This window comes from Mandrillus leucophaeus, unplaced genomic scaffold, assembly GCF_000951045.1.
Source record: "Mandrillus leucophaeus isolate KB7577 unplaced genomic scaffold, Mleu.le_1.0 Scaffold250, whole genome shotgun sequence".
NCBI lineage: Eukaryota > Metazoa > Chordata > Mammalia > Primates > Cercopithecidae > Mandrillus > Mandrillus leucophaeus.
In genome coordinates this window covers 1814578-1830209 of record NW_012102588.1, presented here as the reverse complement: position 1 = coordinate 1830209, position 15632 = coordinate 1814578, and the positions used below count along the sequence as shown (strand labels likewise).

At 35.6% G+C, this 15632-nt stretch overlaps 1 protein-coding gene across 3 annotated transcripts in view; it reads left to right on the top strand.

Annotated features, from left to right (window-relative positions):
- UBR5 (ubiquitin protein ligase E3 component n-recognin 5) overlaps positions 1-15632 on the top strand; it is a 154963-nt gene that overhangs the window by 88824 nt on the left and 50507 nt on the right. For all 3 annotated transcript variants that reach the window (XM_011983491.1, XM_011983490.1, XM_011983492.1), the window contains exons 14-22: positions 1222-1406; positions 3701-3810; positions 4632-4744; positions 6068-6211; positions 6308-6419; positions 6665-6819; positions 7069-7266; positions 13700-13910; positions 14822-14948. In XM_011983491.1, coding sequence (XP_011838881.1) covers positions 1222-1406; positions 3701-3810; positions 4632-4744; positions 6068-6211; positions 6308-6419; positions 6665-6819; positions 7069-7266; positions 13700-13910; positions 14822-14948 — 1355 coding nt within the window. The remainder of the gene's footprint in view (positions 1-1221; positions 1407-3700; positions 3811-4631; positions 4745-6067; positions 6212-6307; positions 6420-6664; positions 6820-7068; positions 7267-13699; positions 13911-14821; positions 14949-15632) is intronic.

Genomic DNA, 15632 nt, shown 5'->3' with positions numbered 1-15632 from the left:
TTTGGTAGAACTGTACCTCTAAGCCAATGTTTCCAGTTCCTGCACTTTTCAAATGTACCACCGTCTTCTTTTGTTTGTTTCATTTAATTATAAGCCACAAAAAATCATGATCTTCGTATATACCTCTGGTCATCTATCACATAGTAAGATTGGGATATTGGAGAAATCAAAAGGTATCTCCAGAAAAAATGTTTCTATCTAAGATGGAGATATTGTTGGTGTGTTTAACAGTGCTGTCTTGAAGGCCATTGGTTTTCAGAGTATGACCTGAGGTTAGTCCCTGACAGTGAGAGTTTTTTTTTTTCCTCTGTAGGTTATTTACTCCTGAACGCAGTTAAACTTCTGACACTAATGTCTACATATTCTTTTTTAATTTAAAAGAAAAATTATTCATGGAACCTTCTGGCTAGCAAGAAACAATAGTCTTCTGGAAGAAAGACACATCTATAGAGATGAAGTTATAGAGCCTATCATGAATTAAGGGAAAAAGTTATTTCAAATTGTAGGAAACAGACAAGTATAATTGTTTTATTCACATTTTGCTTTTTAAGTGATAATGCCTTTTAGTTTCTTCTCTGATGTTTCTGCTCTGTTTGTTTGTAGCAGAATGGTTGGGATATCTGCTGCATGAAAATTTAAAGTTAATGCTAAATTTTTAGCAAAATTGTTGAAATTATTCCTGTTCCTTAATATTAGAAACAAATTTTCTTTTCTTTTTCTTCTTCTTTTTTTTTTTTTTTTCTGAGATGGAGTCTCATTCTGTCGCCCAGGCTGGAGTGCAGTGGTGTGATCTGGGCTCACTGCAACCTCCGCCTCCCGGGTTTAAGCAGTTCTCTGCCTCAGCCTCCCAAGTAGCTGGAATTACAGGCACGTGCCACCACGCCCAGCTAATTTTTGTATTTTTAATAGAGATGGGGTTTCACCATCTTGGCCAGGCTGGTCTTGAACTCCTGACCTCATGATCCACCTGCCTCGGCCTCCCAAAGTGGTGGAATTACAGGCGTGAGCCACCACCACGCCCAGCCTAGAAACAAATTTTCTTAATGAAGACCTTTAAGGTGATGCTTTTTCAGCCTTATTGATTGGGTAAGATTATATTGGGAAACTAGGAAGCCCAGTACTTTTATGTATTATATTTCATCCATTTGAAATAAATATTTTATATGTATATATATATTTAAAGTTATGTCATCTTGATGATGGTTTTCTTTTGTTTGCTAGGTATGCTTGAGAAATAACCCTCTTTATCATGCTGGAGCAGTTGCATTTTCAATTAGTGCTGGGATTCCTAAAGTTGGTGTCTTAATGGAGTCAGTTTGGAATATGAATGACAGCTGTAGATTTCAACTTAGATCTCCTGAAAGCTTGAAAAACATGGAAAAAGCTAGCAAAACCACTGAAGCTAAGTAAGTACTATACCTTAACTAATCGTACTTTTACACCAGTTCCTTGTTTGCTCTGCATATGAATGGGAATAATCCGGAAGACTTAGAGGTATATAGTGAAGTTGTAAACTCTTAACATGATAGGGTCTTGTTAAGGTTCCCAGGAAATTCGAAAGGAATTGCTAAATTTTACTGTTTCTAACTTGGCTAATATTTGTGTATTAAAACAGTTGATTTTAATATCCAGATGACATTGTAGCGTTCTTTTGATGCCCTTGTTTTGTTATTAGCGATATCCTTTGCAGGTGTTTTGTGGCAGTAATAACATGTTTAAGCCTTACTATTAAGCCGACATTCTCCTCTCTCCTTGTGTAATCATCTTAATTTCTACCTAACTTCCTGCCCTACATCTTGATTATTGAAAGGGTTTTTTACAGGTTAATGTACTCAAGAGGGAAATATCTGTAAAGAATTTGTAAACGTTTTTTGGGTTGAAGGGATTTGTGAATAGAAACACCACTGAATTTTGTATAGCCCCACATTTCTGGGGCTGGCTTATTGTTTGGAGAGTGGTACAGAGATCTTAACACCTGTGCTTTTAGAAGCATCTACTCATCTTTAAAAATAATCGTTTGTACTGTAATTTGGTTGTTTGGTATGTGAACTTTAAAACTTTAGTAAAATTGTTAAATAACATTTTTTCTTAATCTTATAAAATATAGGTGACCAGTATAGTTATGTGGGAGAGTAGTGATAATCACGTTCTAGAAATAACATTTAAAACATCAGTGTATTTTCTTTTTTTCTAAATGTATGCAGTCATTGAAAAATGATAGGGATTTTACTGTACCTACAGCTTTTTAAGGCTCCAAACTTTTTTAGTTTACTTTCCATTTATACTCAGATGTTATGATTATAAATTTACTGACTTTACTGCTGTCATTCTCAGTGTCAAAAGTGCAAACTTAAATGTAGAAACAGTGATTACTGTTAAGTTAAATGTAATTTTTAACAAACCAAAGCTATTGCACTTTATACCTAATTAAGGTTTTGCTTTTAGTTTTAGTGTTCTTTCTCTGTCTTGGTTTTTAAAAAAAGATTTGTAGACTTTTCTTCTAATTACGTTGAATTTTGTACTAAAAATAAAAGTAACAAAACATTTTCATTGTCTTACGAACTTTGTAAAGAACATTTGAAATAATTTTGATGTGTACAAATATAAACAAGATTAGAATAGAACATGCTATTTAAAGCCTGTAATTTATGAAGTTTTTCAAGATCTTCCTTTAAGTCAGCCATTTCAAATATTAGCAAAAGAACTAAGTGAAATTAAATGTTAAGAACATAGTCTTTTTCATGTCAGTAGTACCCTTGTTTGCCAGTCATCGAAATGCATTCACTTTAAAGGTATGCTAGTGATTAGTCAGTATTGGCTTCTCCCCACCATCGCAGCACTTGTGGAGCAGCCAGGAGTATTCGCTGTGTGCTTATCCAGATCACTCTTGTTAAGATCCCAGTGAAAATAATACCGGCTTTCTTTTGGATTGTTTCTAAACTCAGGTGAAATTTCTGATGAGAGTAATAGGAGACAGGAGGGTTAAGATGATGGTCCAGATTATAATAGGTATATAAATAACAAATTTGTGAGTAATCAGTGGCTTTTCTGATTAAAAACTGATTTCTACCCTTTAATGAATAAAAATATATATGTTTGTACCATCTGTAGAATGCCATTTAGTTGCTGTAGTTATTTTCTTAAACAGAGTATTAAATAACTCAAAGAAGGCTAGTTTTTTAATCCTGTCACCAGATCATTTAAGAATAAATGTTTATAAACCGTTGTGACTAGAGTTTCTTCTTTGAACTCTTAAGAAATTAATGGTCTAATGGGCTTTTTACTTACTTGCCTTTACCATTTTTTTTTTTTCGGTTAAATTGCCATATCCAAATCTTAGCAGTGTTGCAGTGTGAAACTTACGTGCTCAAGAGGCTTTGATAAAGCTGTGTTGATAAATTAAGTGTAAATTTTGTTGTTATTTTTAGGTAAAGTTTATCTGAATCATTGTCTCAAGTTGTTGGTAGCTTTTATATTTTTCCTTCCCATATTAAACCACTATTTGAAAGTATGCATTGTGTACCTTTTATTCTTGAGTCTTAAAAATATACAGTAAAAAATTAGTATAAATACACAATTTAATAAAAATATTTTTAATATTCATTTTCTTATAAGAAAATACTTGTGGTGTCTTTAAAAAATGCTAGTTTCCATTATTTCATTTATCTAATTATAAGGAAAATCTTATTTCTTATCTCAGGCCTGAAAGTAAGCAGGAGCCAGTGAAAACAGAAATGGGTCCTCCACCATCTCCAGCATCCACCTGTAGTGATGCGTCCTCAATTGCCAGCAGTGCATCAATGCCATATAGTAAGTTTTATTTGTTGTACACATTGGTCAAAATTGGTCTCATGCAGACAGCTGTGTTTAGTTTGTTTCTGATTTAAGGCAACTCATATCATTTTTTACATCTTTTTATATAATTTGTATCTCTATTACTTTGATTTTTTTTTTTTGCATAACTTTCTTTGAATAGAAAGATGGTATTTACAGTGTTGACTATTTCTGTTGTTTTTCAGAATTAGAGTTTTAAAAAGATATGTGAAATTCATTATAGTAATAGAAGGAAATAATTGCCACTAGCTAGTCTGTCTACTCACTTTTGTTGAGACTCTTATTATTGTAAATTGGTTATGTCTTGGTCACAACTTTTGCTCAAAATTTGTAGAATTTATAAACTTACTACCACACCATGGATAGAATATTTTCAAAAGTCCCTTAAAATAAATTTTATGATGTAATTGCTTTGCAATTTAGGAAATTAAAAGTTAGACTTTAGTAGTTATGCGATAATTTTCTTAAAACTATCTGGCAGATCTTCCTTTTTAAACTTTGGTTAGATAACCCTAATTTTGGGAGTACAAAATACATTTTATCCTATTTCTTTGCACTTGTTTATACTAGTGTTAATACAGTTAAACATTAATGGTTATTGTTGTTTTTCACTGTGAATTTATTTGAAGTACAGATTGATTAGAAAACTCCAATTCATAAAGCAGTAGCTTAGGAAATTTTTGAGAACTTTCACTTAGTATCCATTTAAAGATAGTCTTTCTTATAAATTTAGATGAAATCTATAAAGTCTCTTTTACATTTTCTTTTTGGTACTTACCATTTTGTTGTTGTCTAAGAACGACGACGGTCAACCCCTGCACCAAAAGAAGAAGAAAAGGTGAATGAAGAGCAGTGGTCTCTTCGGGAAGTGGTTTTTGTGGAAGATGTCAAGAATGTTCCTGTTGGCAAGGTTTGTTCAAAATACCTAAGAATTAATTACTAACAGAACTATAATGATCTTGGTTATCCAGGGATTTGTGGTTCATATTTGAGTCCTTTCTTCAGGGCTGTTTTATTGGTTAGCTTCAGTGGTATCTTTAGTTGCACCCTGCATCTGATGCAGATCTATCTTCTCAGTCCCTGACAAAGAGATTTTGCCTCTCCTTGAGCATTTGTGATGATCTGTTGCTTTTTTAAAAAAACCTATTATTTGGGAATAATTTTAGATTTGTAGAAAAGTTGCACAGAGATACATTACTTTTTGGTACAGCCCATTCTTTGGATCTGTTAGACAGTTCTAATTGAGATCATCTTCCCTGACATTTAAAATTCTTACATAGTACTGAAAAATCTTTTTACAAGTCACCTTCCACTTTTTCTCTTCACCCTGAAGAAAGTTTTGCCTTCTAAGAAATCATCAGTTTGAATGCCATTAATTTCACTCTTCTACTGATACATATTTAAAATGCACTTGCAGTTGTAGAATGTCTGTAAAGTAAAGGTTTTCAGGATTACTCAGTAGTTTCTGAAATGTGATAGTCTTTCATTTATACTTAAAGGAAAGAGCAGATATACTAGGTTCTGCAGCTTACAAAGGTCTTTCTCATATACTATTTCATTTGATTCTCAAAATAGACCTGTAGTTTATGGGTGGGTGTTTTCTTCTAAGAATAAGATACTGGCTTAAAATAAAAAGCATCAAGTAGCAGAAGCGGGACCCAAATTTGTCCTGGTTTCAAGTTCTGTGCTTGTCTTTCTGTGCATTGCTGACCCTATCCCTGTGCTGACTGTATTGTAGCCACTAGCTGTATATGTGGCTGTTTCAATTTGTTAAAATCAAATAACTTAAAAAAGTCAGCACCTTAGTCACATTAGCTTCATTTCAAGGGCTCAGTAGCCACTTACGGCTAATGGCTGCCACATTGGACACTGCCCGTGTAGAATGTTGCCATTTTCAAGAAAGTTCTGTCAGACGGAAAGCTGCTTTAATGTAATTAAGAGGGGAGATGGGAGGATCCCATGGGCTATATACTTAAGTTTTTCAGTTGATTGCTGAAAACATTCACAGACTGTAATCAGTGGCTGCGTGGGTCAGTTTTCTCTAGCAAATGAGCCTTGCATATAGATGTCAATAGCAAAACTTTGGTGAGTCTGTCTAGGTTAATTTTATAACTTGGTGATCGTTGAAGAAACATACAAAGAATTGGATTCCTTTAACGTTAAATTAGTTCAGTGAATAGAATTTGTATGTTGATTTTATTTTAATGTTCATTGAATTTGCCTATACTTCCAGGTGCTAAAAGTGGATGGTGCCTATGTTGCTGTAAAATTTCCAGGAACTTCCAGTAATACAAACTGTCAGAGCAGTTCTGGTCCAGATGCTGACCCTTCTTCTCTCCTGCAGGATTGTAGGTTACTTAGAATTGATGAATTGCAGGTAAGTGTAAAGAAGTCATTCAGCAAGTGAATATTGGAACTGACTCCTTGAGTTTATTATGGAGTTTGAAAGCAAAATTCCTTTTGTGTCATGCAGGTTGTCAAAACTGGTGGAACACCGAAGGTTCCCGACTGTTTCCAAAGGACTCCTAAAAAGCTTTGTATACCTGAAAAAACAGAAATATTAGCAGTGAATGTAGATTCCAAAGGTAAATTTTGTAACTTTTTCAGCTGGCGTATTCTATATTCCATTAATACTTGTTCAGGAAATGAGAATATGATAAAATAATTCAGGGCATTGGCATTTTTTTGTTCCCTGTCTGTAACATTATGGAATGGCATGTATCTGTTTGAATTGACTTACAAGTGTGGCCAGAGAAGTTAAAATATTGTAGATGTTATATTAGAGATAAGATGTATAACAATTTTTCTTCTCATTTATGTGCTTCTGAAGGTGTTCATGCTGTTCTGAAGACTGGAAATTGGGTACGATACTGTATCTTTGATCTTGCTACAGGAAAAGCAGAACAGGAAAATAATTTTCCTACAAGCAGCATTGCTTTCCTTGGTCAGAATGAGAGGAATGTAGCCATTTTCACTGCTGGACAGGTAGAGGCTCATTTTTGCTTTTGAAAAGTGATAGGACAACAGTGGCATTTTTCTGAAGTTAGGGGGTCTGTCTAGCTCTGGTTAGCTTGTTAATAAATTATTCAAAAATTTAGAATATTTAACACATTTGAATACCAGGTTTCTTATTGTTATTACTAAAATCTAATTTGAAAACAAATATGCCTGTCGTAAAAATCAGATACATCTTTTGATTAGGAGTCAAACTTTACCGTTTTCCCATTATTATAGGAATCTCCCATTATTCTTCGAGATGGAAATGGTACTATCTATCCAATGGCCAAAGATTGCATGGGAGGAATAAGGGATCCCGATTGGCTGGATCTTCCACCTATTAGTAGTCTTGGAATGGGTGTGCATTCTTTAATAAATCTTCCTGCCAATTCAACAATCAAAAAGAAAGCTGCTATTATCATCATGGCTGTAGAGGTAATTTGAGTTTTGAAACTACTAGGCATTTTTATTCAGAAAACACCACTAAATAGTCTTGAATAGATCTTGCAACAATCTTAAATAGATCATTCATTGCCCCTTTCTTCCCTGAAAGAGCTAATAGTCTATTAAGACAACATAGACAAGTACATCAGTGATTATATGTAATTTAAGTGTTTGAGCAAGGTGTACACAATGTTGTAGGAGCACAAAGGGGAGTGATATAAATCATACTGTGACTGTACCAAAGACTTCCTTTAAGAAACGATACCTGGACAGATCAGATAGGCGTCCCCTAGACATAGGGATGGAGTTGGGAGGTATTATCCCAGGCACCAAGAGCAACCTTTGTGAATCTTAATTGGGAGAAAGTACTTTTTTTTGATATGACCAGAATTCTGGTAGGGATCCTATGGGTCAGTGAGTAGCAACTGAAAAGGCTGGAGAGAGGCACTAGGGTGTTTGTGTGCTCACCTAACATTACCTAAACTTTAGCCTGAAAGTGAGGAGGAGGAGGAGGATTATATTATAAGCCATTGAATGACATGCTTTTGATTTTTTAAAAAAGATTAGCAGTGGCTGGTGGGTGTTTAGAGAGCAGTTGATAGAGATCAGGAGTTTAGAGATCAGATAAAAAGGTTAATGTAGGCTGTGCGTGGTGGCTCACGCCTGTAATCCCAGTACTTTGGGAGGCAGATGCGGGCAGATCACTGGAGGTCAGGAGTTTGAAGCCAGCCCGGCCAACATGGTGAAACCCTGTCTCTACTGAAAATACAAAAATTAGCTGGGCATGATGGCGCACGTCTGTAATCCCAGCTACTCAGGAGGCTGAGGCACAAGAATCACTTGAACCCTGGAGGCGGAGGTTGCAGTGAGCCAAGATCGCACCACTGCACTCCAGCCTGGGTAACAGAGCATGACTGCATCTCAAAACAAAACAAAACAAAACAAAACAAAAGAAACACTAAAAAAAGAAAAAAGAAGTTAAGGCAATAATCCAGGTTAGAAACAAAGTAAATGTCAACTTTTGGAAACAAGGAAGGAGGGGATGGATTTAAGAGATCTTAAGGAACTAGAACCTACAAAGCTTGGTAACTGGATTTTAGCTGTAAATGGAAGAATTAATAAAGCTTCTGATTTGGACATGTTTGATGGTAGGGAGGAAATATAGCAGGGGGGAACAAATGGGATAAGGGAAAAGGATGAATGTAGTTTTAAACATGTTGTCATTGAGTATTTGTTAGATGTGGAGACAGTGCATTAGAAGCTATTGGAGCAATTTCAGCCAAGATTGACCTGGTATCACTGAACATCTTAAAAGGATCACTTATGACGTGCTGAGAGTACTAGGGTGAATGTGAGTAAGTAGGAGTGCCAGTTAGGAGGGATATGATAATAATCCAGGTGGGAGATGATAGTGACTTAGCCCAGGGGATGGAGTTATGAGTGAAATGTGACTAGATTCTAGATACATAGTCTTGTGTTGCTTAATGACAGGGATACGTTCTGAGAAACATATTGTTAGGTGATTTCATTGTTTTACAAACATCATATAGTGCACTTACATGAACCTAGATGGTATAGCCTATTGCTCCTAGGGTACAAACCTATATAGTGTATTTCTACACTGGATACTGTAGGCATTTGTAACACAGTGATAAGTATTTGTTTACATAAACATAGGAAAGGTATAGTAAAAATGTGGTCTAAAGGATAAAAAAAAAGGTGCACCTGATAGGGCATTTACCACAAATGAAGGTTAGAAGATTGAAAGTTGCTCTGGGTAAGTCAGTGAGTGGTAAGTGAATATGAAGGCTTATGTTATTACTGTACACTGCCGTAGACTTTATAAACACTGTACACTTAGGCTACACTAAATTTTTTTAAAACTGTTGATTTGTTTGTAATAATACACTTAAAACACGTTGTACACAGTCAGGCACAGTGGATGGTACCTGTAATCCCAGCACTTTGGGAGGCCAAAGCGGGTGGATCACTTAGGCAAGGAGTTTGAGGCCAGCCTGGGCAACATAGCAAAACCCTGTCTCTATAAAAAATACAAAAATTATGCACACGTATGTTTATTGCGGCACTATTCACAATAGCAAAGACTTGGAATCAACCCAAATGTCCATCAGTGACAGACTGGATTAAGAAAATGTGGCACATATACACCATGGACTACTGTACAGCCATAAAAAAGGATGAGTTTGTGTCCTTTGTAGGGACATGGATGCAGCTGGAAACCATCATTCTTAGCAAACTATCACAAGAACAGAAAACCAAACACTGCATGTTCTCACTCATAGGTGGGAACTGAACAATGAGATCACTTGGACTTGGGAAGGGGAACATCACACACCGGGGCCTATCACGGGGAGGGGGGAGGGGGGAGGGATTGCGTTGGGAGTTATACCTGATGTAAATGACGAGTTGATGGGTGCTGACGAGTTGATGGGTGCAGCACACCGACATGGCACAAGTATACATATGTAACAAACCTGCATGTTATGCACATGTACCCTAGAACTCAAAGTATAATAATAATAATTAAAACAAAACAAAACAAAACAAAAATTAACCAGGCATGGTTGTGCCTGTAATTTCAGCTACTTAAGAGGCTCAGGCACGAGAACCGCTTGAACCTGGTAGTTGAAGGTGGAGGTTGCAGTGAGCTGAGATCATGCCACTGCACTCCAGCCTGGGTGACAGAGTGAGACTGTCTTAAAACACACACACAGTGTAGCTATCTAAAATGTTTTCTTTCCTATATCCTTAAGGTTTTTGTTTGTTTTGTTTTTGTCAGAGTTTTATTTTCTTTTTTGGAAAAAAAAAAAAAACTTTTATTTTAGGCTTGGGAGTACGTGTGAGCTTTTACTGCAAGGTAAACTCATGTACAGGGTTTTTTGTACAGATTGTTACATCACCCAGGTATTAAGCACTTTTTCTATTTTTAAAATTTTTTATTGCCTTTTAAAAAAATGTACAATTTACAGTGCCTTCTTCTGTAATACCTCCTGAAGGACCTGCCTTAGGCTGTTTTAGTTAACTTTAAAAAAAAAAAATAGAAGAAGTACACTCTAAAATAACCAAAGAAAGTATAGTAAATACTTTAGAAATCAGTGACCTAGTTTTTTTATCATTATCAAATGTTATACTGTACATAAATTGTATGTACTGTACTTTTATATGATTGGCAGTACAGTAGGTTTGTTTATGCCAGCATTGCCACAAACAGTATGATTTAACGACAGCTATGATGTCACTAGGCAATAGGAACTTTTCAGCTCCATTATAATCTTACAGTACCACAGTCATATATGTGGTCCATCATTGACCATAATGTTTTTATGAAGCACATGACTGTACTAGGTATCTTTTTAAGGCAGAACTAATGCATTTGCTAGTGGCTAAATGTAGGGTATCAAATAGACGAAGCAAGAGGGTTAATGATTTTGGAAGAATGAAGTTGTCATTGAGTTGACGACTGTAGAGGTGAAGATTCAAGAGTTTGGTTTTAGACATGTGAAGTTTAAGATGTCTCTTCCAATAGAGGAAGTGAATGTGAAGACATTGTAATAGATGTCTCTTCTGATAGAAGAAGTGAAGGTGAAGGTTCAAGAATTTGGTTTTAGACAGGTGAAATTTAAGTTGTCTATTAGAAGATTATCGACAGATTCCTGAACCAAGAGGAGATGGTGAGTAGAAAGTTAGATGTATACGTCTGACTAACAGAGGAAGGCTCAAGCTGGAGAAATTTACTTGGGAGTTGTTTTTTTAGAGAAATTATACTGAACAAGATCATAGAGGTTGTGAGGAGAAAAGGTCCAAGGACTGAGCCTTGAGAATAGTCTCAACATTTAAATGTCAGGGTGATAAAGGGGAACGAGCACAAGAGATCGAGAAGGAACATCCACAGGGCTGGAGGAAAGCTAGAATGAGTTGTGTCCTGGAAGTCAAATGAAGAGCACGTGTCAGTCAGGATGCTGGGACCAACTGTGTCAAATGATGCAGTAGGTCAGTGAAGTGAATACTGAGTATTGACTGTTGGATTTAGCTCCATCTAGGTCATTGTTGATAGCGGGGATGAAAGCATTGTTAGAGTGAACTTAGGAGAAAATGAGAGGTGAGGAGCTGAAGATAAATACAACTTTTTTGAGCAGTTTTTCTATAAAGGATGGAAATGGAGTTTAATATGGGGGCATATTCACCCTCCATTAGGTTGGAGGTGAACAGTACTTTTTAGAACTGCATCTAAAATAGAGACCCAGACTCATTCTTAGCTTAGGTTTGCTTGTAACCTATTGCACTAGTGGTTTCAAACTAAAGGAGGTGATGATACAGAGGTAGCTGTGGTCTGAACTTGATGTCTAGAAATAGCCTTCATATCATTTTAGAATTCTTGATGGGTTACCAATACTGAAAAACCACAAGATTTATATTTAAAATCCAGATTTTCAGTTGCTCTCAAAAGATAGAAGATCTGGTGAGATTGGGCCTTGTAATCTATATCCCAAAAACATTAGACTGGTCTTTACAATTCATTGCAGTTCTCACTACTTAGAGTTTGTTGCTCCAAGTGCTAGTGATGCCATTTAGTATACAACTTCTGTTATCTCTTTTACACACAGCCTCCTTCACTCATTTATATTACTTCAAGTGTAGGCATTTGATTCTGTGACCTCTTCACTTTGTCAGCATCTGACAGGTAGAGTCATCATCCCACAGGTAGGGATAAGGTGTGTCATCATTAGTCTTTATACCTCAGTGACTAGGGCCTACCACACAGTAGTCCCACAAGAAATTTTTTATCGAACTCACTCTGCCTTTTGCTATAAGAATAAGTGACAGATGTAACATACAATGATGCAGAGTAAACTTTTCTGCTTGTAACACAACTAAGTAGTATTGATACCCTCAGTGTGAGAGCCCATCTACAGTCTGGCAGGTTGGAGATGAGTTTCCTATAGAGTAGTAGCTGCTTCTGACTAAATAATTGGCTATTGCGTGAAACTAGTGTATATGACAGCAGTGTACCACAAAATATCTTGATTGTAGTTGTCCTTTGAAAGTACTCTGTTCTTTGTTTTCAGGGAGACTTTGTTTGACATTTTCTCTTAACATATTATGTATAAATTTCCCTATGTTTTGAAACGTTTAGTATTAAGCTCTTCGTGTACTGGAGCTTGCTATTGATGAGGTGACTTCAGAGCCATAGTTAGTTCCACAGTCAAAGTGGCCTATCTCACGTGTGGTTGTTAGTGAAAATAGTTGTTTAAGTGTGTTTTCCTGTGTGGACATCTATTCTCCACCCGCTGTCAAGTTGGGGAGAGGAGAGAGCTTATTTTGACAGTTTTCCAGAAGGTGACAAGTTGTTCAAATGCAGTTTTCTTTTTTCCTTTATACTCCCACATGCTCTTTTCCCACCTGCCTTTTTCTAGTTATAGTTAAAATGAATGACTTTATTTTATAAAACTAAAGCTTTATATTCGGTTCATTAAATATTCCACAACTACAGTTTTCCATTCTGAAAGAATGAACTTCTTGGTATGTTCATGCTATTTGTCAGAAAGCGAATGATATGTTCTATAAATACTTACCAATACCACTGTGTCTTTGTTAATTAAATTACACCTGTCATGATTCCTGCAGAATTGAAGGTTTTGGTTTTCATATAAACTTTAACAGCATAAGAGGGCTGGGTGTAGGTTGCACATGCCCAGCACTTTGGGAGGCTGAGGTGGGGCATCACTTGAGCCCAGAAGTTTGAGACCAGCCTGGGCAACATGGCAAGACTCTGCCTCCACAAAAAATAAGCCTGCTGTGGTGGTACATGCCAGCTACATGGGAGGCTGAGGTGGGAGGATTACTTGAGCCCAGGAGGTTGATGCTGTAGTGGGCTGTGTTCACATCACTGCACTGCAGCCTGGATGACAGAGTGAGACGCTGTCTGACACACACACAAAAGCCTAAGAAGGTGAGAGTAAGCCTGGAATAAAATTTATATCCTTTGCTTAATTGGCTATCATTATTAATAGGGTTCTAATTAGATAGTTATATAACATGAAGTAAAAACCAGGGATTGGCAGACTATGGCCCAAAGGCCAAATCCAGCCACTCCTATTCATTTATGCATTGTATGTGGCTGCTTTCCCGTTTCAGTTGCAGAGTTGAGTTAGTTGAGAAAGCTAAAAATATGTACTTGTCCTTAACATAAAGTTTATCCTCCCTTCTCTATTCCTGTCGATTGTATGTTCTGCTTAAAGTCTACCCTTAAGTTCTGTTTCTTTTGATAGGCCACCTGAAATTGTCTCTACTTATTTGCAAATCTGATTATATATTATTGTGTTGGCCATGAGAAATTTTTAATATATGTAATGTGCTACTCAAATTCATTGAGGTTTTTTCCCCCTAATTTGTCTGAGCACAGAAACAAACCTTAATGCAACACATTCTGCGCTGTGACTATGAGGCCTGTCGACAATATCTAATGAATCTTGAGCAAGCGGTTGTTTTAGAGCAGAATCTACAGATGCTACAGACATTCATCAGCCACAGATGTGATGGAAATCGAAATATTTTGCATGCTTGTGTATCAGTTTGCTTTCCAACCAGCAATAAAGAAACTAAAGAAGAAGAGGGTGAGATTAAGAACTATAGCAAGGTCTTTAAAGGGAGTTTTTAGGCAATTTTGAAAATGTAACAGTTGTTAAAGAAAAGCAAATCACTATAAAGATTTGTGTGTCCTTTTTTTTTTTTACTTTCTCGGAAGGTAAAGATGGGTATGTAAGAAAATTTTCCACTAGTGTGTTTTTATTGTCTTTAATACTATATGATATATACAAACTGGATATATAATACTAAATGAACTTTACTGATTTTATAATTGCAGATGACATTTATTACATGAGAATTATTTAGCAAGTTAAGCCAAGTTACATTGAGGCAACTTTTGTCTAAATTTTTAGAATATAGAGGAGAAAAATCACTTAGTGAGGTGTTATGTTTTTGGAAGGTAAATAAGCTTTTTTTTTGACATAAACTTTTTAATTGGCTAAATGAAGGCAGAAATTGAGAACAGTGTAAATATGTAATTCATAATGTTTTTTTTTTTAAATTTTAAATTTGCTGATGATACTCTGGTAGCTACATTTTTGAATAGTGGTTTGCAGGTTTCTGACCTTTCTATCATTATCATTGAATCAGTAAGTATTATACATAATACATAAACTAAGACTGAAATACTGGTAAGTAGGTCTTTTTCTATTTTAATTGTGAAAGCTAAATTTCAGTCTTCTTATTAATGACCTTATTTTTTCCCTTCGTGGATTGAGAAGTAAGGTGGAATAAGGAAATAAATCACATATGAAAGATCTTATAGTTCAATCTGTCTTAAGTGTTAGTTGCTCTAAGGAGGAAAAATTGAACAATTGGTTATCTAATATGTGAATTAGAGTACTAAATATATAGAAATTAGTGTTTAGTGGACTGTACATACTCAGTGTATTAGTTTTAAAACTTAAATTGATCTTAATTTTCTCTCATTTTTCAGAAGCGGAGCGTTCTGAAAGAAATACATTTGCAGAAAGGCTTTCTGCTGTTGAGGCCATTGCAAATGCAATATCAGTTGTCTCAAGTAATGGCCCAGGTAATCGGGCTGGATCGTCAAGTAGCCGAAGGTAATGTGATTTTTACCAGGAAACTTTAATTGGAGGAAAAAACCAAGTACAGAGAGCAGTGTATCTCTTACCTGTCGTGTACATGAATTGGTGGGTCCTTTTTTGTTTCATTTTTGTTCCTCCCAATAACACCCTGGGAAAAATAATCTAACAAATTAAAGTTTAAGGTAGAACTGGGACACTTAATAAATTTGAGATAATTTAGACAAGTAGTTTAAATTTGTTTCTTCTAATTTGTTCTAAATTCATCATCTTGCTTCCTAGGAAGTTACTGTCTTATTTGAAGAACAAGTAGTATAATAATTGAAGGAACCTTAATCTTTTCAGATTGCTTATTTAGGTCAGTTTCTCAGATATCTTGATCTGGGAAAAAAAATGAAAGGCTGATGTGTATTATGGATGTTTAATGTTTAAATTTTCAGGCTGAGTTTTGGGATGGACAAACTTTTATAACACATTAAATATTGCTAGGTATTTGACTAGATAATGAATATAAAGAATTTAGGATATAGTTTTCTTTCTGTAGGAAAAAAATTTATTGTCTGCTTGACAAGATCATTAATGGAAGCACTGCTTACTATGTGCTAATGTGGTAGGTTGCAAAGTCTGCTTAAAATGAAGATTCTCCTTGCCTATTTTCTGTTTCGTAGTTAACTATTCCTTTAAAAATGTGTATTCTTAAAT